General features: G+C 36.6%; 1 protein-coding gene across 1 annotated transcript in view; it reads left to right on the top strand.

Moving 5' to 3' along the window:
• Positions 1-9,395: 9,395 nt before the first annotated feature.
• PASD1 (PAS domain containing repressor 1) overlaps positions 9,396-27,553 on the top strand; it is a 55,035-nt gene continuing 36,877 nt past the window's right edge. The window contains exons 1-6 of the mRNA XM_029930701.1: positions 9,396-9,466; positions 12,874-12,963; positions 20,025-20,124; positions 20,777-20,890; positions 23,937-24,067; positions 26,400-26,482. Of these exons, the coding sequence (XP_029786561.1) occupies positions 12,889-12,963; positions 20,025-20,124; positions 20,777-20,890; positions 23,937-24,067; positions 26,400-26,482 (503 nt within the window). The 5' untranslated portion in view covers positions 9,396-9,466; positions 12,874-12,888. The remainder of the gene's footprint in view (positions 9,467-12,873; positions 12,964-20,024; positions 20,125-20,776; positions 20,891-23,936; positions 24,068-26,399; positions 26,483-27,553) is intronic.

Here is a 27,553-nt window from a genome sequence, read left to right on the forward strand (position 1 = left end):
CCTGAATGGAGAGTCTGATAACTGATTTGGCTCTGGCACTTGAAAGACCGAGAGATGAAATAGAGAGTCCTTCAACTCTGGATCATGTCTCAACTGAACACTGATAACCTGTGCCATCATAATTTTCACACTACAATTTTTCACAACCTGCATACGTGATTCTTAACTATAGAGCAAATGATTAATTACAGAAATCAGTTCATGGTATATTCCCATTATGCATCAATTCACTGTCTTTTCTGGTGAACTAAAAAAAAAACACGTGTTATGTGCATGTATACACACAGCTACCCGCACTCCATGGTAGAAATTTCAAAATTATAATGCTCCTTTGATCATAAATCAATTTTCAATTTATGCATTGATCTGTTCCTTAATGAATGTCTTTTGTCTCATTATTCTATACCTGTGTTTTGCACCACTATTCATTTACCCAAATACTATAGCTTTATAATAAGCATCAGTGTCTAGTAGGACACATCCTTTTACACTGTTGTTGTTCTCTAAGATTATTGTGGATATTTTGGATTTACTGCTCTCCACAGGAATTTTGTAATAAACTTGTGATGTTATATACAAAAGCAAACCTAAATAAAAAAATCTACTGAGCTTTGATCAGAATTACATTAATTTGTAGATTAGTTGGGGCAATCTGATATTTTTGATATTGGGACTTCCTGTCAAGGGGTATGGCATATCTTTCCATTTATTTAGGTCTTATTTTGTCTGCTTTATTTAAGACATTTTCCGTGTAATGTTTTACTACATTTTTGTTAAATTAACTACTGAGCACTGTATAGTCTCTTTTCTTTTTTTTTAAAGAAGATGATAGTTTTGAAAATATTTTTAATATTGAAGTATAATTGATATACAATGTTATATTTGTTTTAGGTGCACAAAATAGTGATTTGACATTTATATACATTATGAGATGCTCACCACAGTAAGTGTAGTGCCCACCTGTTACCATACAAGGCTATTACAATATTATTGACTATATTCTCTATGCTGTACTTTTCATCTGCATGACTTAATCATTCCTCTTCATCCCTTTCACCTATTTTACCCATACTCCCACCCAGTCTCCTCTGGCAACCACCAGTTTTATAATTTCTATATAAAGAAAGCTATAGATTTATTTTAAAACATGAAAAATGATTTGGTAATTAAGAAGATATAACTTTTCTTGGAAATATATATGTATAATGAAATTTTAATAAATTATAATCTGATTATTGAAGTTTGGGGAATTAAAACATAATTTTCATAATTATTATGCTATAGAAATGTTGTCTAATTTCCTTTCTTTAAATCTTTTTCAAAGGTTTCTTCTGTGACCAACAAATTATTTAGAAGTATGTTACTTAATTTCCAACTGTTCAGGGGTTTTCCTGAAATTTGTTTTTTATTTATTTATGTATGTATATATGTATGTATGTATGTATTTAATGTTTTTTTTTTTGAGAGAGAGAGCAATCTGAGGAGGGGCAGAGAGAGAGACAGAGAGAGAGAGAAAGAATCCCTAGCAGGCTCTGTACTGAGTATTCAAACTCACCAACTATGAGATCATGACCTGAGCCAAAACCAGGAGTTGGAAGCTTAACCAACTGAACCACCCACTTGCCCTTGATTTCCAATTTAATTATATTTTGATAAGAGAACACAATCTGTATGATTTTAATGCTTTAAATGTACTGAAACTGGTTTTATGGCCCAGCATATTTGGAATCTTTGTAACTGTTACACATAGAAATCTGTATTCCATAGTTCCGTAGTTGCTAGCGTCGTGTTCTATAAACACATGGAGCCAACCTTGTTAGCAGTGTAGTAAGTTTTTGATACCCTTATCTATTTTCTGTTTACTTGCTCTATTGATTACTGGTAGAGAAATATTGAACTCATCATCTGTAATTGTGGGTTTATTTCTTCTTTCAGTGTTTACCCTATTTTGAAGCTTTGTAGTTAGGTACATCTCTATTTAGGATTGTTAATGTTTTCTTGATTGACTCCTTTGTCATTGTGAAATGTCCCTCTTTTTCTGTAGTACTATTTTTTAATTATCCATGTAAGCTTTTCATCATTGGGATTACATAGTATATGTTTCTATTCTTTTACTTGTAACCTAGCTGTGTCTTTATAATTAAGGAATCTTGTAGATACTAGAATAGTTGACCTTTGAATAACACTGGTTTGAACTGCACTAGTCCACTTATATGTGATTTTTTTTTTGAAAAATACAGTAAAGACTGTAAATGTATGTTCTCATGATTTTTTTCACATTTTCTTTTTTCTAGCTTACTTTATTCTAAGAATGAAATATATAATACATATAACATCCAAAATATGTGTTAATCAACTGTTTATGTTATTAGTAAGGCTTACAGTCAATAATAGTTAAGTTTTAGGGGAGTCAAAAGTTACATGTACATTTTCAACTGTGTGGGGGGTCAGTGCCCTAACCCTGTGTATTGTTCAAGGGTAGTTTGGCCTTACTTTTCTATTCAATTTTAACTAACACTGCCCAGACTTTACATTTGTGTCCCTAGTCCGTTGACAGTTGATATAATTATTTTTATGGTTAAGTTGTATGTCTGTCTTCTTGCTATATGTTTTGTTTGTCTTATTTGATCTTTATTTTCTGCTTTCTTTTTCTGCACTTTTTTGGATTGAGTATTTACTTAGTATGACATTTTACCTCTTTTGATTTATAATTTGTATTACATGTGTATTTTATTTGTTATGCTAGGCAATTTATAGTATACATCTTTAATTTATTACTGTGTGCTGTGAACTCATTCTGTGCCACTTCATGTATCATGTACACTGTTATTCTCCACCCTCCTGGTTTTTGCACCCTTTTTTTCCTGCCCAAGAAAACATGCTGAGACAGCCAAACTTCCTTCTTTTCTTCTTTTCTGCCAAGAGAGCTTTTTAAATTAAACTGTAATCTCTGAGAGTCATGCCTATGTGTAGGGAGGAGATGGTATCTTTTAGTTTCAATGATTTGCTTGAATTTTCCTTCATCCAACAGGGCCTTAATACCCAAGGTCTTTTGTTGCATAGCTATGCTTCCCTGTCTTCACAATAGCACAGCTTAGTGTACTAACCAGCTTTGGTTTTCAGCAATGCTGAACCCCTAAGTTCTCTCTTACTTTCTTGAGAGCTTTTAAAGGATGTTTACTATAATTTAGCTGCTATTTCTTATTTAACAGACATGTATTTAAATGCCATTGACTTCTACTCTGAGACTTTGACCTTGAGGTGACATGTGAGTCTAATTATAGAATGCAAAGCAGAGGGCTTTGGTAATTTCAGGGCCATTTTTTATATGCCCAGGATTTCTGAGATAGCAGCAATAAATGAAGATTTTGTCTATTGTTGCATGCTATTGTGTATAAATATGAGGCTTAACTCACATCTGTCTTTGTTTCATTAAGTGTTCGTCAAGTTAGTAGAAGTTAAAGGAATTTTAAGGGTTTGGAATTAAACTTACAGATAGTTACTTTTGGATTAAGTTGTGTAACTTCAGAGAATGTTTTTGTGACTTTTTCACATACAATCATTTGTAATGTTATTGTGACAAACATTCATTGGGTATCAGACAATAAAGCAAATCTTCAACATTTACATAACATATGAGAGGGTTATTGGTACTTAATGAAATCCTATCTTTAAAAGAAATAGGCGTTCCTTAAGGGAAATGTGCTATGCAGTAGAGAATTTTGATTAGTCTTATTGCTTTATTGTGATTCATCATAGACTGATTTCTTAGTAAAATGTTGTTCCACTTTGATTTCAGAATTCTTTGTTACATCACTGAATAATGGATGAGTCTGAAAGAGAAAAAGGAAAGAGGTATGAATTCATAACTGACTGATATTTCTGTCAAAGCCCTCCCCCCTGTCTTTTGTTCCTATTTCACATCTAGCAAAATCCTACTTCCTTGGGGGAAGCCTGACTCAGGGAAATTTGGTCTCTCCAGTGGGTTTTACACAACTTCTAGCCCCAAGTCTATTATAATATTTAGTGCATTACCTATGTAGTGCATAGGTAAAGCAAATCTTCCTTGACAACTTCCATCTTCAAACTATGTCCTTCATACCTTACACAGTGGTTGCTCAGAACTGACACTACATAAATGGTTTACACTCCCTAATAGGTTTAGAAGCCTGTTGTGGGCCCATGGCTTGCCTAGAGCTTAAATTCATATATGTTTAAAAAGATGAATTCCCTTAGTTTTCCAGTTCAAGCATCTAAAATAAATTCCAGTGCACTGATCAAAAAGTTTTTGTCCAAATTTTTTAGTATGATCTGTTTTTCAAAGGTAAAAGACAATCTCAATTAGTATTTTATTGCTCAGCCTTCTCTCTGAGGAGCAATGGCTTTGCAAGGACCTCTTGAGTAATTACAGATCATTTAGAGAGATTTTTCTTTAATTAGAAGTACTCTTATAAAAGCAGGTAAGAATATATGGTGGAACAAAGGTTCACCATTTAAATTCAAGTTAATTTGGATTGAATTTATTTTATATAATTCTTAGTTCACTGTGCCAGACACTGTGGTGGGCTTTGCTATGGAAGACACTGAGACAGATCTGGTCCCTACCCTCAAGGGCCTCACAGTCTAAGGGAGATGAAATGGGATTTCTTTTTCTCATTTTAATATTGACAGTTATTATTGTTGTATGAGTGATCAATGGACTGGAGTTTTGCTCAAATGTTGACATTGACATTAACAACACCCTTTCTGTCTTCTTATTTCTCCTCCATCCATTGTTACACCATCTGAATTCCTCGACCTACCCTTACTGTGCACAACCCTGATTGTTTTTTGTCACTTAGGGATGTACCTAATATATCTGAAAAGAAAAAGATGGACCAGTACAATTCCTTCTTCATAAGACTGCGTGCATTGATTCAAGCTCATGGATATCCTGTAAAAAGAAACAGATCTGAAACATCACAGGGCACTACTGACCCTTCACAGAAGAAGGAAGGTGTGGTCTGAGCACCCTAACCCATTTGTATAGCTTTGTGATTAGCCGTATTGAAAACTGTTGTGGGTGGGAGCATCTGGGTGGCTCTGTTGGTTAAGGGTCCGACTTCGGCTCAGGTCATGATCTCAGAGTTTGTGAGACTGAGCCCCATGTCAAGCTCCGTGCTGACAGCTTGGAACCTGGAGCCTGCTTCTGATTCTGTGTCTCCCTCTCTGCTCCTCCCCAGCTCTTGCTCTGTCTCTCTCTCTCAAAAATAAAGAAACGTAAAAAAAAAAAAAAAAGGAAACTGTTGTCGGTGGGACAGCTGGGTCTCTTTACTTCAAACATCTTTGGGAGGAATTAATAAATAGAAGATCTGAAGCACCTTGTTTTTTTTTTTAAGTTTATTTATTTTGAGAGAGAGAGCATGAGGTGGGGGAGTGTCAGAGAGAGAAAGGGAGAGAGAGAGAATCCCAAACAGGCTGCGAAGTCCAACTTTGGGCTTGAACTCATGAACTGTGAGATCATGATCTGAGCCAAAATCAAGAGTTGGATGCTTAACTGACTGAGCTACTCAAGCGCCCCCCCGAAGCACCTTCTAATGCACAGATACTTGGTTTCTCTCCATTTGCGAATTTATTTATAGCCAATGCTGAAAATGTTATTAAGGTAATAAAGAAATGAGAATTAATAGAAGAATACTGGGAAATAATAATGCAGATTTCTGTATCTTAGGCACTTGAAGCATATGGTAAATGTTGCTAAGGGAAACATGCCCCTAAGGGTGTAAAATAGTACCTAAAATACTTAAGTAGTCTTAATTCAAAACCTCTGAACAGGTTATACCCATATACATATAATCATGCTATAAAAATCTCTTACCTTAAAAAAATATTTTCTTGACCCCATAATACTTCTGTTACTCTGTTTTTGTGCCCTCTTCACAGCACAGCTTTTTGAAATTATTGTAAGACCCACTGAGGCTGCAGCTCTCACAACTCCACTACAGCTAATTTTGTCAGGAATAACAGAGACTTGCACATTGCTGAATTATTTGGTCTTTAACTCTCCTCATCTTTCTTGGCCTTTCAAAAACATTGGACAGGTGACCACTCCTTTCTTCTTGAAGTACTTTTTTTTTTTTTTTTGGCTTCCAGGATAACACACTCACTTGGTTTCTCTCTTAACTCATCTGCTGCTCCTTCCCTTTATTTCTTTCTACTTCTCTGCTTCTCCTTTCAACTTCTGAACATTGGTGTAACCCAGAACTCAGTCCTTGCACCTTTTTTCTTCTGTATCTACACTCATTTCCTGGGTAATCTCATCCAGTCTCCTAACTGGAAGTGCTACCTGGACGTCAGTGACCTCTGCTTTATAAGTCTATCCCTAGCCCTGACCAGCCTGAGCTCCATACTTGAGAATCATACTCATTGTTAAATCACCAAGAGTTTCCTATGTGACTTCTTCACTTGGATATCTAATAGAAAAGTTTAATATGGCCATAAGGAAACTCTTGGTCCTTCTCCACTTTATTGCCCATCCACCCTCCCCCATTTCCCCTTATTCCAATAACTGGTATCACCAATCATTCTTCCAGTGTCTCAAACTAAAAATCTATAAATAATTCTTATATCCTCAATGTTTTCAACCTCCTAACCCAATCCATAAGCAAGTCCTTTTGGTTTTGCCTATAAAATATATCTCAAATTTATTCACTTCTCCCCATTCCCACAGCCTTGGTATATCAACCTAATCCAGGCCACCATCATCTGTTACTTTTTTAGAAGCTTTCTAGTTAGATTCTGCTTCCACTCTTGTTCCCCAATTTGATCTATTTTGCACAAACAGCCATAGTAGTCTATTTTTAAATGTTTTTTTAAAATTTATTTTTGAGAGAGACAGAGAGAGAGAGAGAGACAGCACAAGCAGGGGAGAGTCAGAGAGAGAGAGAGACACAGAATCTGAAGCAGGCTCCAGGCTCTTAGCTGTCAGCACAGAGCCCAATGCGGGGCTCGAACCCACAAACTGTGAGATCATGACCTGGGCCGAAGCCAGACACTCAACCGACTGAGCCTCCCAGGTGCCCCCATAGTAGTCTTTTAAACTCATATGTCATTCTCCTGCTTGAAAGTATTTCATATTCCACTCAGAATAATGCTACTCCTTAACATATACCCTACATGATTTGGCCCTGCCTGTCTTTCAGACTTCATTTCCTAGTACTCTGTCCCTTGGTCACCCTACTGTAGCCAGTTTTGTCTCCTGTCTGTAATTTAAATAGGACAAATTCTTTCCTGCTTCACTTAACTTACTGCTTCCACTACTCAGGATGCTTTGCTCCAAGGTTTTGCTATGGCTATGTTCCTGTCATTCAGAGCTTGGCTCAGATGGTACCTTCTCATTCAAACTTTCCTTGATCACCCAGTCTAAGTTATTGTATTTAAAGATATATGAAATTGTTGGTTCCATTGTCCATGTGTTCATTATCTATCTACCTTTCCACTAGTCTGTAAGATACAAAAGGATATTCACCTCACTTGTCTTGGTCATACTACATCCTGAGCCTCTAGAACAGAGTAGGATACATAGTTGGAGCTCAGTAAATATCAGTTAAATAAATGAATGAATGAGGTTTAGTTTAATAAGAATTAACGAGTTCAATATTATGAATTAAATACTGGACACTGGGGTTTTAGTGAAAAATTGATTACGGTACCTATCCTACAAGCAAAACAAGAACAAATTTATGGATAATAGTAATGTAGACAAGCCTTTTATGGTTGATTGATAAAATACATTGGTTTTATTTTCTTGGAAATATGTAGATTCTTTTTGGTCTTATTTATTTCTTTAGAGGGAGGGTAGGAGATGAAAGTCACTAGACAAAACTGAAAGACAGCGGGGAAATGACTTCAGAAATCAGCTATGGGAGTGTCATGGGTGGTTTCCTAAGATTGAGGAGCTGTGACCAGAATTGAATTTCTAGGCTGGGACAGTGGTTAGAAACACTGATCTTGAGGCATTTGTGCAATTGGCATGGTTTATTTTTATATCATGTCATTTCCCATGCAGTTATATACCCTCTTTTCATTCCTTCTTTAGTGAGGGTTCTCGAACTTTTATGCTCATACTTGGCCTCCTTCTTACCCACATCTACAGATAGGAAAGGATATGAGACTCATACTCTCTAAGAAAACAAACTCTGCTATCAGAATTATCCTTGTCAGGGGAGTTAACATTTTTTTTAATAGTTGATTGTTAAATTGGTTTCCATATAACGCCCAGTGCTCTTCCCCACAAGTGCCCTCCTCCATCACCACCACCTCTTTTCCCCCCTCTCCCTTCAACCCTCAGTTCATTTTCAACATTCAATAGTCTCTCAAATTTTGCATCCCTCTCTCTCCCCAACTCTGTTTCCCTCTTCCCCTCCCCCTGGTCCTCCATTAGGTTTCTCCTGTTTTCCTGTTAGACCTATGAGTACAAACATATGGTTTCTGTCCTTCTCTGCCTGACTTATTTCACTTAGCATGACACCGTCTAGGTCCATCCACTTTCCTACAAATGGCCATATGTCATTCTTTCTCATTGCCATGTAGTACTCCATTGTGTATATATACCACATCTTCTTGATCCACTCATCAGGTGATGGATATTTAGGCTCACCCTGAACGTGCCCGATCTTGTCTGAGTTAACATTTTTTAATAGGGGTCAAAGTTGAATTCTATGGATCTCTAAGTTCTCTGTGAGGAGAAGAAACTAACAGCTATTGGCATGCATTAAAATAACTGGAGATTAAAAGGTCATGTTAGGGAAATCCCTGAGTTAGTGAAGTCAGTAGAGTAGGTGGGATTAAAGGAGGTGAAGGGAGCAGCTGTTGGTATCAAAGGCTTTGAGTGAGCACAGCAGCAGAAGAAACAGTGCTCACTGGGAAAACCAGAAAACTTGAAGAGTGAATAAAGATTGTGGGAGATAGAACATTGTTAACAGCTTTGAAGATACATGAGATAGGGCTTACAGATTTTCTAGTTAGGTGTTTGGATCTACCTAGAGCCCTTGACACAGCCATATTATAATTACTGGGTGTTGGCAGAATGCAGAAGACTTAAAGAATTCAAGAAGAGGAAAGAACTGGAGATTGAAAATCATAAAATCTTTGGAGAAGTCTGTACAAGTGGAAATTGAGTTGGATGATCTTCAAGGTCTTTTTCAATTCCAAACACTTCTGTGTTTATGATAATTTATAAGCAATTAGTTAGTCTATATAAGCTCCTTCATTAGCAGTCAGCATTTTCTCATGAGAGTCTTTTCTATAAAATTAATTATAACTTTGAAAAATCCAATACCCATAGCTAATCATTTTAAGGTGACAGTTTTCTCTCCTTTCTTCATTTTTCTAAAAAGGCAACGTCAATCCAGAAACTTCCAGAGAGATATCTAATTGGATTCCATCATTTCAGAGCTATGAAGACTTCAAGTGTAAGACACTACAAGTAAGAGGGCATTTGTTCTTGGATTACTTTATATGTAGAATATGCAATAGAAGATAAAGAATAGTGTTTTTCACAGTGTGGCTAGGAGACCACGCATGTCAGAATTACCTAGGAAGCTTGGCGACACAGATTCTTGGGACCCACCTTAAATTGTCTGAATCAGAGTCTCACTCCTGGTAGAGCCAGGAGTATGCATTTCTAACAAGCTTTACAGATACTTCTTTGCCAACTGAATTTTGAGAACCACTCATCTTGAGTGACGATAAATGCAAATAAGTTTTTGCATGGGTTAGTGGCAAATTAAGTGATTTATGGTAGACCCTTCAACATAGATTGTTAGCTTCTATAAAACAGGCCTTCAAGTCTTATTTTTTCCCTCAAGGGCATGAGGTGTTTATGATTTCTGTTTCCAAGGAAACTGGTTACTTTTACTAAATTCAAAGGCCACAGCTAAAAACTGAATGACCATGGACTTTTTTTTTCCTTTTTAGTGTTTATTTATTTATTTTGAAATAGAAAAAGAAAGAGTGAACATGAGCTGCAGAGGGGCAGAGAGAGGTAAAGAGAGAATTCCAAGCAGGCTCTGTCTGTCAGTGCAGACACTGATGCAGGGTCCCATGAACCACAAGATCTCGATCCGAGCCTAAATCAAGAGTCTGCCATCAGACTGACCTAGCCATCCAGATGCTCCAGACCATAGTCTTTTGAGTCAGACAGATAGGGCTATGAATTATGCCCTTGTAATTTACTTGCTGTGTGTCCTTGAGAAAGTTATTATCACTGAGCCTTGATTTCTTTCTCTGTATAATGGGTATTTAAAAATTGCTTTCACTGAGTTGCGAGAATAAAGAATGTAAAATGTCTGGCACACTTCCTCACTCCCTTCTCAATGTCGTTTCCTTTCCCATATTTACCATTCCCATGTCTTTCTGTGTTGCAATCTGAATCATTTCTTTAGCTCTGTTTTCTTTCCAGCTATGTTCTAGCATACCATTTTAACTATACCTTGAGTTATTTATTTTTCATGATAATATAATTTCTAGACATTTGTTTACTTTTAATGTCTGCCTGGTCAGTTTTGAGTCTCTTGGTCTTTCATCATATTTACCCTTTATTATTTATTTAAGCAACTTAAACAAACTTATTTTATATTCTATCTTCAGTAATTCTGGTTTCTGCTGTTTTAATTTTGATTCTGCATTTTGTTTTTTATTCTGCCTCTTTTTCATGTTTTATTTCTTCCTGTGTTTTCAGTATCTTATTATAAGCTCATGTTATTTGGAACTTTATACACATGAATTCTTTGAGCCCTGGTTTTAAATTAAAAAAATTTTTATGTTTATTTATATTGAGACAGAGAGCAACCGAGCATGAGTAGGGGAGGGGCAGAGAGCGAGGGAGACACAGAATCTGAAGCAGGCTCCAGACTGAGCTGTCAGCACAGAGCCTGCTGAGGGACTCGAACCCATGAACTGTGAGATCATGACCTGAGCCAAAGTTGGACACTTAAAGAACTGAGTCACCCAGGCCCCCCCTTTAAAAAATTTTTAATGTTTATTTATTATTGAGACAGAGAGAAACAGAGCATGAGTAGGGGAGGGGCAGAGAGAGAGGGAGACACAGAATCTGAAATAGGCTCCAGGCTCTGAGCTATTAGCACAGAGCCTGATCAATATCTTATTATAAGCTCATGTTCTTTGGAGCTTTATCCACATGAATTATTTGAGCCCTGGTTTTAAATTTTTTAAAGTTTATTTATTTATTTTTGAGAGAGAGAGTACTCCCTTGAGTGAGTGAGTGAGGGGCAGAGAGAGAGGGAGAGAGAGAAAATCCCAAGCAGGTCTTACGCAGTCAGTGTGGAGCCCAATGTGGGGCTCGAGCTCATGAATTCATGAACTCATGAACCATCAGATCACCATCTAAGCTGAAATTAAGAGTTGTGCACTTAACTGATTGAGCCACCCAGGTGCCCCAAGGCCTGCTTTTATTTATTTATTTTTTCTGTGTGTCTTTTTGGTTTTTTTTTGGTAGTGGTTGTAAAGTTTATTCTTTTTTTTAAATTTATAATAGTTTATTGTCAAATTGGTTTCCAAGCCCTGATTTTAAAATGATTCTCTAGAATGCTTGCTTCGGTAGCACATGTACTAAAATGATTCTCTAGAAACGATTTCAGTTTCTTTTAACTATATGTCTGGAGGTGAGGACCACTTTATTTATTTAAACAATTTTTTAAAGTTTATTTTATTTACTTTTGAGAGAGAGAGAGAGTGTGTGTGCACGTGAGGGAGCATGAATGGGGGAGTGGCAGAGAGACGGAGAGAAAGAATCTCAAGCAGGCTTGATGCTGTCAGCCCAGAGCCTGATGCAGGGGTGGGCCCGATCTCACAGTCTATGAGATCACTACCTGAGCTGAGATTAAGACTCGGATGCTCCAGAATTGGCCACCCAGGTGCCCCAAGACAATTTTAAACTAAATAATGGGCTTAAAGAGTGGCGAGCTACACAGGTAGTTTGTGAATTCCAGCTCCAAATCTGTGTGAGTGTGGGCTTCTGTTTAATGATGAGACTAGATTTTCTTTTCCTTCTCTAGTGAGAGCTGAGCCTGAGGCAGGATGTGCATTCACTCTCTCTCTCTTTGCTGGATAAGATCTATTTTGTCTGCTGAAAGTGTTACCCTTTGAGAAGCCTGGCTTTATACTGAAGTTTCTGATTTCACTTCCCATCTTGTGTACATCTGACTTTGCTTTCTCTTCCCCAATCTCTATGCCATCAGTGTTATGCAGATATTTACGAGGCAAATTCAGGCTCCAATGTCCCCTTACCTTTTAATTCTCGTGTTCTAGTTATTTCTGATACCAGATTGTTTCCTTTACTTTAGAATAAGCTTGGTCTTGTTTTGAAATATAAGTTTTTATATACTTTATTCATAATTTTAGGGGTTCTTAACCAGGAGGCATTTATCTGGATACCAAATCCATTATATAGCAAGAAAGTGATAGCAATCTCTATATGTATAAGTAGATGAGTAAACTAACCACAAACAAAAATGCCCTGCAAAATATTCTTAACATTTTTGAAATTAATTTTGAATAAAAGTGAAACAACCTACACATGGAAATGAATCTTCCTAGCTTGTGTTGGAGAGCTTTGTGTTAGTTGGTTATACATTAAAATTAGTTTGTCTAAGTGACACATCATTTGCTCAACAGCTCATGCCTAAGGTTAAGTAGATTCTGTGTAGGAGGCAGAATAATGGAATTTTAATTAAGTCTGTGCCTGCTTTATTGATATTTAAGAACCACAATACACTTCAGCATGCTATTATAATTATTCATGCATTTAGAAATAAAACTATCATTTTATTATTGTTCCACTATTTAATTACATTATTATTCTCTCTTCATTAGTCATTAGATGGCTTTATGATAATACTGAGCGCAGATGGAGTGATAGTTTTTGTCGCTGGAAACATCACGTCCCTTCTTGGCCATTTACCAGTAAGTTTTTCCAGTTTTGGAGAAAAATCATTCTGGTTTATAGGGGTTCCTACTTTGTTTTCAGAAGCATATAACTCATCAGAGAAGATGTCCTCTCAATGTTGTCAAATGCACACCTGTTTTATTGTCATGTTTATTGGTTTCAGTTCTGAGGGCTGAAGAGGGAGGGGGAAGGGGAAGGGGGATGATGCTCTTGGAGAGGGCACTTGTGGGGAAGATCACTGGGTGCTATATGGAAACCAACTTGGTAATAAACTCTTAATAAAAAATATATCTACAAAAACAAATTATAATATGAGGTAATGAAATAGTGTGTGTGTGTGTGTGTGTGTGTGTGTGTGTGTGTGTTGTAAACTTCCCCAAAGGCAATCTCCAAAGAAGAATGTGCTTTTTGAAATGAAAATATCCTCAGAATCAGGGGATAACCCCCAAGGTGACTGCTTTGTGAGGCAGCTCTCACTGGGATTGATGTATTTGATTTTGTACATTTCCTTAGAGTCCACTACATACTGATTAAACAAAAAATGTCATGATTTGTTTATGCTGGCTCCTGACATCTATTTCCAGATCTTATTTGCTTTTTGTTTCTTTATGTTGAAAAACAAATTACTATCTAATTTAGAAAAAAAAAAAAAAGAAATGATTGCATAGTTTAGTAGTATTGTAAGTATTGCTGGAGACATTTACACAGGAGTTGTAGTCAGGATCTGTGGTGTCCAAAAAGGTTACTCATTCCTGATTTCTTTGGTGTTATTATGCCCCTCTTCATGAAAACTTTCTCTATCTTCATAGGATCATTGACTTAGAATATGTGATTACCTAAAAATTTTTCTGGATCTTCAGGATGCACATCTAACAAATATACCACTCAAATATGAAGGTACTACATACCTTCCTATTCCATTAATGCATGTGTGTGGAGAGAGGATATGTAGAGTACATCCATCTCCACTCCTGAAATCTCTGTCATTTGGTTAGTTGTGTGAATTTTATTTGGATTGTTGCCTTCATTGTACATTCCTAAATCCACACAGTTGTGTAAAGAACTTGACAAACTCTGACCCAGATATCTATAGCACTCAAGTTTGGAACATGTAAATTAATAGAAATCATTACATTATTCTTTCTTTTTTTTTTTTTTTGGTAACTTTATTTATTTTTTTTAGAATATAACACTATTTTTTTAACATATGCAATTATTTTCCATCATTTACAATACAATAGTTTAACAGTAGTTACAATGACACTCCAAATGGATAAGCATTATTCTTTCAAGTTAAAAGTGGATTAGAAACTTATTCCACTAGTTATGCTATTCCAGCTGATGTGTGGCAAGGCCCAATTGGAAGGTTAGAGAACTTTTCTACTCTTTTATCTTTATATGAAGATACTATGATCAATATCTTTATTTCTTTTTTTTATAATAGTTTATTGTCAAATTGGTTTCCATATACCACCCAGTGCTTCTCCCAACAAGTGTCCCCCTCCATGACCACCACCCCCTTCGGGTGATGGTCAATATCTTTATTTCTAATTCACTTTTCTTTATTTTACAGAACAGTTTACATTTTCAAAATCAAATTGAATTCAAATTGAAAATTACACTTCAAATTTATATTTGTGGGATCCCAAAACAGCTGAATAAAATACAAATAGTAGAGATTTTCATTGAATTGGACTTTAGAGTACTTTTATCATGAAAGAGGAATGGTCTTATTAAATCTATATTAAAAGAAAGAATGTATGAGTATGATCCATGACAGATTGTTTTGTTTTAGTGAAGACCAGAAATCTTTCCAAAGTTTTATATTAGATATTATTTAGACCAAATTGGTCATTGACCAAAACTGGAGAACTTTTCCTATTGTGAGGATTTTGCACAGTGATGGTCTTAGTTGTGCTATCCTTGTTTCTTTATGTAGTTTGGTTCACACTTTTCACTCTCAAGAGAATCGGTTCAACTTTCAGCATTTTAGGTAACAGGCAGACACACACACACACACACACACACACACACACACACAGACCCACCCTAAGGTAGAGGTATCTGGGAGATGAAGTTGAATGACTAATCTTAAATTATGGATTTGATTACCAGAGATGGGTATACTTAAAAATAAAGCTACTAATATTAGGTCTGTACATAAATATGAAATGAGAATGAAGTTTTATAATCTCATTAAGAAGGACTTATACCTGAGGCATAATTTCACATTTTTCTTCATTAAATCCTAACTCTTCTTAATTTGTAACAACATGCAATTTTTCCCCCAGGCTTTGATTAAAAATTTTGCTTTTTAAGTCACCCATCTTATATTAATGTAGAGACAAAACCATTTCTAGAAGATCTTCCTGGCTCCAGGAAGCTACAATTTCATTAAATATCAAGACAACTCTTGTCTCTTTGGCAACTCTAAACTGATAGCATGATGAATGCGAAGAACTTGTTCTCTGAAATCAGATAATCTGGAGATTAAAATTTTGCTCTATCACTTACTAACTACATGAGCTTTAGTTTCTCATCCGTCAATGTGGAAAAAAATACTACTGGAGGTAGACTATTGCAAATGTGGGATTAGTGAAGACCTGCTTATCAGGGGATATTTGAACAGAGACTGAATGTAGTGAGTCATGCAGAAAACTGGAGCAAGTATGTTCCAGGCAGAATCAAAAGCAAGTGAGAAGGCACTAAAACAAGAATGTGCTTGGTATGGAAAAGGTACAGGAGAGAGGCTGCTGTGACTGGAGTGCTGTGATCAAAAGGAAAAGTACTAGGAGGTGATGAGGTCAGAGCAGTAACAGAGGTCTACCCTGTTTAGGGCCATTGTAATGACTTTGCCTTTTCCTCTGAGATGGAAGAAAGCCATTGTGCGGGTTAGAGCAGATGGAGGAAATGATCTGAGCTTAACTTTTTTGGGGGGTTCACTCTGGCTTCTGTGTTAAAAATAAGCTATGGATCATTTCTTTTGTTTCTTAAATCTCACATATGAGCAAAGGGGAAAAAAAGAGAGAGAAGCAAGGCAAGAAACAGACTCTTTTTAAAATATTTATTTATTTTTGAGAGAGAGAGAGAGAGAGAGAGACGCAGAGCATGACTGGAGGTGGGGCAGAAAGAGAGAGAGAGACAGATCCACAGACAGACAGACAGAATCTGAAGCAGGCTCCTGGCTCTGACCTGTCAGCACAGAGCCCGACGTGGGGCTCGAATGCACAAACTGCAAGATCATGACCTGAGCTGAAGTCAGAGGCTTAACCGACTGAGTCACCCAGGCACCCCAAGAAATAGACTCTTAACTCTAGACAACACAGTGATGATTACCAGAGAAGATGCGTTGAAATAGGTGACGGGGATTTAGGACTGTACTTGTTGAGATGTGCACTGTATGTATGGAAGTGTTGAATCACTAGATTGTACACCTGAAACTAAAATTACACTGTATGTTAAGTATACTGCAACCAAAAAAAGAATAAGCTATAGGGGCAGGCATGAAAGTAGGAAGTCCACTTGGAAAGTTATTGGATTAATCCAGGCTAGTAGATAATGATGAGTTGCAGTAAAGTGGACGTGGAAGCCATCGGTGTTTTGTAGGTAAAACAAGTTTTGCTGATGGATTGGATGGAGGTGTGACAAAAAGATATGAGGAGTCCAAGATATGATGCTGTAACACATGTCATCATGACTGAAATGAGGGCTATTATCATCATCATGGTATCAAATTATATCAGAAGTCTGCCATTGTATTTTCCCACTCATTTACTTCCTTGATAGTTTTTCCTTTGGAAAAAGTTCCAGTCACTTGTAGTAGTAAGTTATACTTCCTAGCAGCCTGCTCTCCTACTCACCCTACTTCATCACTCCCCTCCTCCCAAAAAAATTAAAACTGGAAATTTACATGTAGTTCTATTTTATAATTCTTAAACAAAAAAACTTTAAAAACACACATTTCTTCAGGTAAAGAGTTTCTCAGCATTGAGTTATTAAGAAACTTCAGCAGGTTTTGAACATGAAATATGGTTAGTTCACCATAATTGTGCTGAATTTTGTTGTTTTCCCTGTGAAGCTTACAGCATAGTAGAGAATTACTAGTGATAAGTCTTGTTTGATTCAAAATGCAGTCTGAATTTCATGCAGAGGCTCTCATACTTCCCTGTGCCCTATATTGTTGAACAGTTTTCTAATGCATGTTTAATGTGAATGTCCCTGCCAATGAAAAAGATGCTTCTTGCCTGGAGTCTCAGTAAATGTCATGGAGTGGAGTAAATTCCTTTACTTTTTTTTTTGACATGACTTTGACTCACCATACTAATATTTATGGGACAACTAATAGGTATTTGCAAACTTGGCTCTTGAAAAACCTCTTTAATTTTTCACTGGTATTTATCTTTGCTTATTTAAAGTTTAAGTGTCTTGATCTTTCTGCCTCATGTAATAAGAAGAGCAAATGCCAAAGATTTACAAAAATAACATGATGTTGATAATGTTTTCAGGTCTCTGCCCTTTAACTATGGAGTAGTTACACTGGAATGATTGTTACATTCACTCTTTTTAGTTGGCGGTCAGTTCTTGGGCATTCATTGTCACTATCACCTTCCTTAAAGAATGTAGTTAATTAATAAGAAACTCTTTGCCAGTATTTACAACCAAGGGAATGTACACTACCTAAATACTGCTCACTTTGAATTCTTTGATGTGACAGTGCTGTCCTTTATTCTTCTACTGATGAAAGAACTGGTGAGCTGTGGCACTTTGTACCTCTTGTTACAGCCTTATTTTATACTTTGCATCATAATTTTGTGCCTGTCTCATCTGCTCTACTGAATTATGTATTGATTAAAATTAGAATTCATATCAGGATCATCATGTTTAACCCTTATAAAGTACTCAATAAAAAATGAAATTGATACATTATTTCATGTAGAATGTCCAAAATGCAGAAACTGGCCCAGTAGAAAATCAGCTGCCCTTGGTATAAATTGAATTTTACCACTGAACTTCTGACCTCTAAATAAGTGGACAAGCCTTAATTTTTTCATAAATAAAATAGGGGATAATTCTTCCTCTCATAGGGTATTATGATAGCTAATTCGTTTCACTACCTAGCACAGTGTCTGGCATAGAGCAACTGTTAATCATGTGTGAGATAAATAAATGAATGAGTGGTCACCGCTGACCAGAGGTAACTTGGTTTGGTATCTATAGTTTGTTTTATAACTAAAATAATAAAATAATTTATATTGAAAAAGTTAAGTTTAGTGAAAAATATCTATATTTTTGGGGGGAGGTAAATATCTTATTGAATGACTTTCATTGTCAAAATTGCTTGTTAATTTCATAATGTTTTGTTTGCTAAATTAAGGCAATACTTCTGCCCTGAATCAAGCCATGCTTTTTCTTGATTGAGTCGGGATCAATCTGCTAATTTGAATATTGGCTAACTCATAGGCTAGCTTCTATAAATGGACCAGAAAATATATTTCTAAATTTGTACTGTAAATTATTCATATGAATTATTAAAAATTATTTGAATTTGTGGTTCATCATCCAAAAACATTATTCAACTACAAGGAATACTTTATTACTTTGTTCCTATGGCAATAAAAACTCATTACTTAATGTAATGTCTGATATTCAATTTATCCATGTGTCACCATATTTCAGCTGCATGGTATAGCATTATTCATTCAACTAACATTACTGAATGCTCACTTGTGCCAAGCTGTGTTCTAAGTGTTGAGGATGTAATAGTAAATAAGTCAGCCAAGGTTTCTGTTCTAATGTGATTTACATTTTACTGAGGGAGACAGATAATAAACAGATAAACATATACATGTTACTATAATGTCAGGTAGTGATGAGTGTGCTATGAAAAAAAGCAGGAAGAGAATGTCAGGAAATTGGTGCTTTTTAAAATACTTTTCAGTAGAGACTTGAATGAAGGAAAGGAGAGCATCATTGTAAATATCTGGAAAACAATGTTTCGTATTGAATGAAGAGCAAGTTTTCTTTCCCCTTTGTTTTAAATTGAAGCTGAATATGAGGAGGATGAAGGAGGGTTGGAGGTTTTAAGAAGGAATAAAAGGCAAGAAAGAGTCGCACTGAAGAGTGGGAGAGTGAATTGTCTAGGGAAATGAAGAATGATTTCTAGACAGATCTGAATGCTCATTTAAAATAATACATGAGCCTAAATGTCCATCACCTAATGGTGATGTGGTATATATACATACACAATGGAGTACTCATGGCAATGACAAAGAATGAAATCTGGCCATTTGTAGCAAAGTGGATGGACCTCGAGGGTGTCATGCTAAGCGAAATAAGTCAGGGGGAGAAGGACAGATACCATATGTTTGCACTCATAGGTCTAACAGGAGAAACCTAACAGAGTACCATAGGGAGAGGAAGGAGGAAAGAGAGTTGGGGAAAGACAGGGATGCAAAACCTGAGAGACTATTGAATACTGAAAATGAACCGAGGGTTGAAGAGCGTGGTGGAGGGGAAAGGTAGGTGGTGGTAATGGAGGAGGGTACTTGTGGGGAAGAGCACTGGATGTTATATGGAAAACAACTTGACAATAAACTATTAAAATAATAGGAGCACTAAAAAAATAATACATGGCATGATTGTGGGCTTTTCTCCATAGACATGCAGTTGTTTGGGTAAAGGTATAAGGTATATGAAGAGAATAAATTAACCAGAGTTGGGATTGTCCCAAGCAAATAGGTCAGAAGGAGAACATGGGAGTGATTATAATGATTTATCATGGAATCTGAACTGAATAAAGAGGGATGTGACAATCTACAATGCACAGTGAAAATGTGATGGGAATGGGCTGGAGGTCTCAGTGTGTGGAATAATTGTTGAAGAGGTAGGGTACTTGCGTGAGTGCACTGGAAAGGTAAGAGGTGATGGACATAGAGTGGAGTAATGTGAACTGGGACTTGTAGAGCTATAAAAGGTATGACCATGAGATGACTGAGGAGGTAGAGGAAGTGAAGAGAGGTAGGGGAAGTGAACAGTAATCATACATGTAACAAAATGTATTCTCTCTCTCTTTCTTAAGGATGAAGTTATGGGTAAAAATTTATTAAGTCTTCTGCCTGATCACGAGAAAAGAAAAGTCTACCAAAAGATTGCTTTCAAACAGTCTTTGTCAAGCTCAGGTACAGATTGTATTTTCTAAACTGTAAGTTCTTAGATTTTAAGACACAAGTAACAATCAGAGGAGTAATAAAAATTAAAACATTAGAGCCAATACAGCTTTAATAGTTATATATTAGCTTAATATAATTTCACAAATTGTATTTCTAGTATTAAAATAATTCTTCTCCATTAAATCTTGTTATTTATCGTGAACCCTGATTATTTGAGCTTTTGCATAATTGTATTAGTGTTACATAATGTTCTAGCAGGTACTCCACTCTACAGCTACAGCATAGTTAGCTATGCCAGTGCTAATGTTCATGGAAAGAAAATGATATTTTTAAAGAAAATTGTGTTTATTTATTATTGAGACAGAGAGAAACAGAGCATAAGTAGGGGAGTGGCAGAGAGAGACGGAGACACCAAATCTGAAACAGGCTTCAGGTTCTGAGCTGTCAGTACAGAGCCCGACGCAGGGCTTGAACCTATGAACCATCACATCATGACCTGAGCCAAAGTCAGATGCTTAACCGACTGAATCACCCAGGTGCCCCAGAAAATGATATTTTTGTAAAATCTGTTCTACATGAGACAATGGTCCTGTGAAATAATCCTGCAGAATATGGTAACATACAATTGTAAATGTGTTTTTTATCTGTTTTTATTTCTTAGTGGGAAAACATATTGATTTTTGCTGTCACATAAAGAGAGGAAATGATAAACATGATGGTAACCCTGCTTATGAATATGTGAAGTTCATTCTGACTTTAAAAGATATTTCAATTGGTAAGCAGTTCAGTTTTTAATCTATTCCATCTCAAATTAATGTGTTCCATAGCCCTTCATTGCTAACATAAATGCCCTTCCACTGCTGGTAAGCTCAGGTTCTCTTATATCTGTGTGACCATAGATATTGGTTGTAGACATTAATCAGAGTTTTGAGAAAGAATTTCATGATAAAAAAACAAAGAAAAGTAGACTATGAGTGCAGATATCAATGGATTACCAAATGAAGGACAATCAGAAATCTCTAATAAAAAGAAACACTAAAGTTATTGTTCCAAAAGATCTTATTGTTTTTTTTAAATGTTTTATTTATTTTTAATACAGAGAGAGAGCATGAGAGGGGGAGGGGCAGAGAGAGAAGGAGACACAGAATCGGAAGCAGGCTCCAGGCTCTGAGCTAGCTGTTAGCACAGAGCCTGACGTGGGGCTCGAACCCACGAACGTGAGATCTGACCTGAGCCGAAGCCGGAGGCTTAACCGACTGAGCCACCCAGGCGCCCCAGGATCTTATTGTTTTAAAAATGCACATGATAATATGAAATACCTTGTTTGTAAATGTCTCTGACCTTTTTCTCTGAGACCAGAATTTGGAATAGATAGCTTGTATACTTATCTGACACTAATCATAAAACACATGATATTTATATTTAAAATATGCTTAGTTATATTTAATTATCTTATTGCTGAGTTCCTTGTTCATTGAAGTAGTTTTCATTTCTATTATTGCAGTTAGGAATAAATAGGTTTGTGCCAGTAGACACTGCCACAAACTTGGTACCCCAAAATCCTTGGGCATCTACGCTTTCTTTCAGGCTCTTTGAATGTTAGCAGAATGCAATGTTTATGTGAAACAGTGCAGTGATACTATGCAGTAAAAGAAAGGAGAGTGGTTGGAGATGATGAGGACTTGAATAATAATAATACAACAGAGCAGTTTACTTATGAGACTTGTAATTAATGTTTATGGCTCTGCAGAAAATAGAAAAGACAGGGAAAAAGGAGAAACCCCTTCAAAAAATGTAATACCTTTCACAGAAATATCTAATACATATTATAAAAATTGAATCCTTGTTTCATTCCTTCCAGTATTAAAAACCATATTAAATATTCAGTTTAAAAATAGTGAGATTCACAAGGTAGGCTCACATGGTAACATGCTGGATTGAGCTAATAAGAATGCCTTTTTCTTGCTACAAAAACAAGGACACAATTTTTAAAACATAACAAAAGAAGTTTGATGCATAGCCAAGCTTAAAGGACAGGTAAGTCCTTCGGTTACAGGAATTAAGGAATAACATCCAAGACTATAATGATAAGAGGAAGCCTAGATGGTGGCCTAGGTGGGTTATAAGTCATCCATGGCTTACATTGGCTGGGGTCTGGAGTGCTAACACTCATTTAAGGACCAGTACATAAAACCTAGAGACTTAAAATGATCAGTAAAATCCTGTCCACTGGCCTAGAGGAATAATAAGTTTGCCATCTCCCTCAGAATTTGAATGGAAAAAAATATATATGTCATTTACAAGAAATCAAACCCAAATCAGTGTTGTAGGGACGTGGAGTCCAAATTTACAATTTTCAACGTTTAAGGAACTAAACATACACACTTATTTGGGGCCATTAAAATATCTAGGGCTTGAACCACAGGTAAATATCCCAACAAATATGTGAAAAGATGCTTGAACTCACTAGTAAGCAAAGAATGAAATATTTAAAAACCAGTGAGATAACACTGTACATCCATGTGAATGACAACAATAAGGAAGTGTAAATAATAAATAAATTTGGTAAGAAGGTGAGAAATAAAACATCAACACAGTGTAGAAAGGAATGTAAACTCATGAAGCATTCCTGAAAAGCAGAGTAAACTTAAATTATGTTAATTGACTTGTGATTTAGCAATCCCATCACTGGGTGGAAATATACCGGAGGCAAACTCGCAGAGAGATCTGTGTCTAAGGGCACATGTGCTATGTATGCCATAGTGTTCTTTATGGTTGGAGGGAAATGGGCAAGTAAAATGCAGAAAGTGTGCAATATGGAAAACTTTGAAAGCAGTGACCTCCAATATACATACTACAACATGGTTAAATCTTTTTTTTCTTTATTTATTTTGAGCGAGAGAGAGATAGAGAGAGAAAGAGAGAGACAGTACAAGTGGGCAAGGGGCAGAGAAAGAGGGAGAGGGAGAATTCCAAGCAGGCTGCATAGTGCAGAGCTCTAACCCACAGACTGCAAGATCACAACCTGAGACAAAGTCAGATGTTTAACCAACTGAGCCACCCAGGCGCTCCAGTTAAATCTTAAAACCATATTGTTGACTGAAAAAAGTAAGAAACAGAACAAGATCTATAGCACAATGCCACCTTTGTACATGGTAAACACATACACATAAAATCAGACTACATACTTTACAAGTTTAGATATTGAAGGTGGTAGATAGCAATGGGTGACCATGGGTGGAGAAGGGACAAAAAAATCAAGAGTAGAACTTTATCTGTGTTCATTCTATTCCATGAACTAAGAGTGTAATTAACTCAGTTCTTTGCCACTGAGGCCTAAAAAGATAGCAAATGAATGAAAGAATGAGTAAATAAATGATGAAAATTAGCTCACACAATGGTTGTCTGATATGTCTGTCATGTGCCTTGAAAACTAAGGGTCATATACTTTTTAAAAACTTAGTTGACTATAAATGTACACAAATTACACACATATTTAATACCCATGTGCTCTCTATAAAAGAGGGGAGCAAAATTTCTTTTGGAGACCACATGCACACACAGAATAAGAACACAAGGTTGAATATCACCCAGAACTTGCAACAATTATTTCTCAGTAATGCCTTCTTAATGTTTTGGTGGAGACCAAGGTGAAGGAGGATAGCTAGAACAGAAGGAAGGCAGGGAAAATCTGTGACTCAGAATTCTGAAAAGTATCAGTGGGCTGGCAAACAGCACCTGATGTGTCAGGTGTTCATCTTCTTATGTAGCCAGCCTGCCTTTCTATTTGATTGTCACACGTGTGTCTTTGTCTCCCTTAGAGCCTTTGGTGCTCTTCAGTAGCTTCTTCCCCAGCCCTTCTTTTGCTGCATCGTGTGATACGTATCTTCCTCTGGAGGATCAGTTTTATCTGGTTGGGTCCATTTGTATCCTCAAGACTCAGACTCTACAGGTGAGTATGTTGTGTGTGTTCCTTCCCAACTGTGGCACCGTGGGCTTCCTTTGAAAGGCCATGTTTCCTTTGGTCTGTCAGCTACTGGAAAGAATTTCTAAGGAACTCAGTATGTGCAGGGGGTTGTGCTAAGATATATGAATGAGAAAAGATCAGCTCCTGCATTTCAGAAGGTGAGCATGTGAGTGGAGATCTCAACACACTCAAAAGAGATGCACAATGATTTACAAGTCATTTTCATGTAATATGAAAGAGGTATACAGGGGCTGAGGGCTGGGACATATTAAGAGAAGTGACCATTTTGGCAGGTGAATAAAGCAAGGTTTTTGTCATGAGGTGACTTTTGAGGCAGCTCTTCCTCACATCCACCATCATTTCTTGCTTAGTGTTCTCCTAATGTAGCACGGACAGATTCGGTCTCTGAAAAGGAAAATCAGTCGTTAGTATTCTTTTGATGGATTCAAGTTCAATGGATATTTATTTGCTAAGTAACATATTTAGTAAGCACCTACTATGTGCCAGACACTATGCTAGGTCAAGGGGATGCATTAGGGGAAATAGACAATAGACGGGTAATATTGGAAACTGTCATGTAGATGATAAACCAATCATGTGCTAATAGTTGGAGGGAAGAAGGAGTTCATACAGAGTGGTCTGATGACCTTTTCAACTGAGACCCCACCAGTGATGATGTCAACCCAGCAAAGAAAGGAAGGCAGGTAAAGGGTTCAGTAGCTGTAAAAGTCTTATAGTAACTAGCTTAGAAAGTTCCAAGGCACGAGTACTGTTATGTGACTATAGGAGGGTGAAAGAGGGAAGGAGTAGTAAAAAATTAGGTATAAGAAGTGGACAGAGGCCAGGTTATGGAGAACTTTGAATCATGATCATGAGTTTGACTTTTACTTCAACTGTAGTGGAAAGCAGGATGACATGATCTGATTTAATTATTTTTAAAAGATTATACTGGTTACTGGGTGGAAAATGAAATCTGGGAAACAAGAGCAGACACAAGAGGAGTGGTATGAGAGATGATAGAGCTTGGACTAGGATTGGAGTAATGGAGCTAGCAGTATATGGATTTGGGTTATTGTTGGGAGATGGGGCAGAAAATCCTTGCTGATGCATTGAAAGTGGGTAGGAGAAGAGAAATAACTCCTAAGTTTGAGGCCTAAGTAGCTCTGTAAATGGAAGTGCCATGAACTGACTTGAGCCAGACAGCGATACTATGGATTGGGTGATGTGGGAGTGAGGGGCAAATCAAGAACCATGTTAACATGATGACATTGTGACATACAACACATCCAACTGCCTTGCAAGAGAGGCCTCTGGATCCAGACCAGCTGCAGGACCTCATCCAAATCACTTAACTCTTTTAACTTCAGTTTCATTTTCTATACCTGGTGATAATAAAACCTTCTTTTCGGGTTGTTGTGAAGAGTAAATGAGATAGCAACTTATACATGGTAAGCACTTATTAAGTGTGAGCTATTACAGCCATCATAATCATCATTATCATTATGATATTATTGTTATCATTAAGATCCAGGGAGAGCAAAAGACCTCCTTTACTTTTGTCTCTGGTTTAGAATGTTGGCTTTAACTGACCATATTTCAGAAACTGTGAAAGGCCCTATTATATTCAATTTTAGAGTAGTGATGTATGTCATCATTTTTTCCCCAGATTTAAGAACGTAAGAAAAGTGGCAGAGACAAAAGCAATGGAAGGAAGTTGCTTGGTCTGATTGCCCCAATCATTATGCCTCTCAGGCAGCTTTCTGGGATTTGAGCTCTCTTGTCACATGAAGGCAGACATCCCATTGTGGAGGTCACCCGCAAAACATACATCCTCCTCTGAGACAGAAAAATCTCATTTGGCACACTTCCCCCATCCTTGTCCCCCTCATGGCACAAGGATCTCTATTTGTGATCTTTTGCATTTTTTCTCTGGGTTTCTAGGGTATTTGTTCCATATTAATGGTCACTTTGGAGAATAAATCTTGTGAGAATAGAGGGCTTTTTGGAGGAAGATTTTTTTTTCACAGTATTGTCTATGTAGCACAATGGATGATGCAGCAAACTCAAAGTGCAACTGTGAGATGGATCTACTTTTTTTGTATCTATCAGCTGTGTATCTTGGGCCAAATAGTTACATCTCTATAATCCTCAGTTTTCACATCTATAAAATCAAGTGCCTTTTTCACATTGATATACAGATGAGCTGTGACGTTGAATGTGCGATTGCTTCCAAATTTACTGCATGCTATACCAATGTGTTAGGTATTTTTACTATATAACTTCATTTTAAGTATCTAAAATGCCAGTTTTTCTGTAGGACCTTTTCACTATAGAGAACGCTGGGGAAGATATTCAGCTGACAAAAGACTCAGATGGCGAACATCTATCTACAGAGTGCAGGTGAGAAACTACTGCTGAAGTAAGTGATGGAGACCTAGGGCATATTTTTTTTAATCAAAACTGAAATAAGGAATAATATCTACAAATATTTCCCATTAGAATGAAAAACAAAGAATTGAATCCAGAAGAGCAATCTACTAGTCTGAATCATTTGCCCAGATAATATAATTCTTATTTCTCCAACTGAATGTAAATACAAATGATTGGCTTTTTATGGAGCACATCTAACTGACAGACACATTTAATGACTTTAAAATTAAGACAATGCATTTAAAAATAGTACTTGATACTTCTTTTTGTAGAAATAATTTTAAATGATGGAACAATGAGTGCACATTGTGATAACTGCTATTATAAAAGTGTCTCTTTTTCTGAATATAATTTGTATTTTAACATTGGCTAACAAAGTTTCAAAGAACAGAGGCAGTATTCCATGATTTTGAGTGAGAAAGATAAAAATGTATTCCTAACCCACAAGAAAATGCCCGTTTACCCAATATCATTAAACCCCTTCATGTACCTATTTAACAATTCACCAAGGATTTCTGCAAGATACAAATTGTTTGTAATACTATCTAGTTATTTGATACTCGATAAACACATTAGTATGTGTGTCTGTATGTAGAAAACCATAATACTAGACACTGCACAGTATAGAGTGTTGAGAGTGGATGACATTTTCCTTCTACATCACAGTAGATACGTATATGTAAATAAATAACAAAATAATATATTAAAGATGTGTACCACATGCCAATAATACTTAGCAAAATAAAATAAACCAGATAATTTTTCAAGAGGTTTCTTATGATTAAAGACATGTTTGTGTGAGGTCTGGTGAGAGGAGGGAGCTGGAGGCTGTGGTCACTGTTACTATTTGGTGGTGGGTGGCGGTCAGGAAGAAACAGCTGGTGAAGAAATGAGTTAAACAGGAAATGTCTGACATTCATCTCTGTCTGGATCTAAGGAACAGGGGGAGAATCTTCCCTTCCTGGCAGGAGAGTTCAGAGGTGCTTGGCTGGGAACCATTGTCTGAAGCTACACACAAAGCAATGGGATGGAAAACAGAGC

The sequence above is a fragment of the Suricata suricatta genome, chromosome X (genome assembly GCF_006229205.1).
Source record: "Suricata suricatta isolate VVHF042 chromosome X, meerkat_22Aug2017_6uvM2_HiC, whole genome shotgun sequence".
Classification (NCBI taxonomy): domain Eukaryota; kingdom Metazoa; phylum Chordata; class Mammalia; order Carnivora; family Herpestidae; genus Suricata; species Suricata suricatta.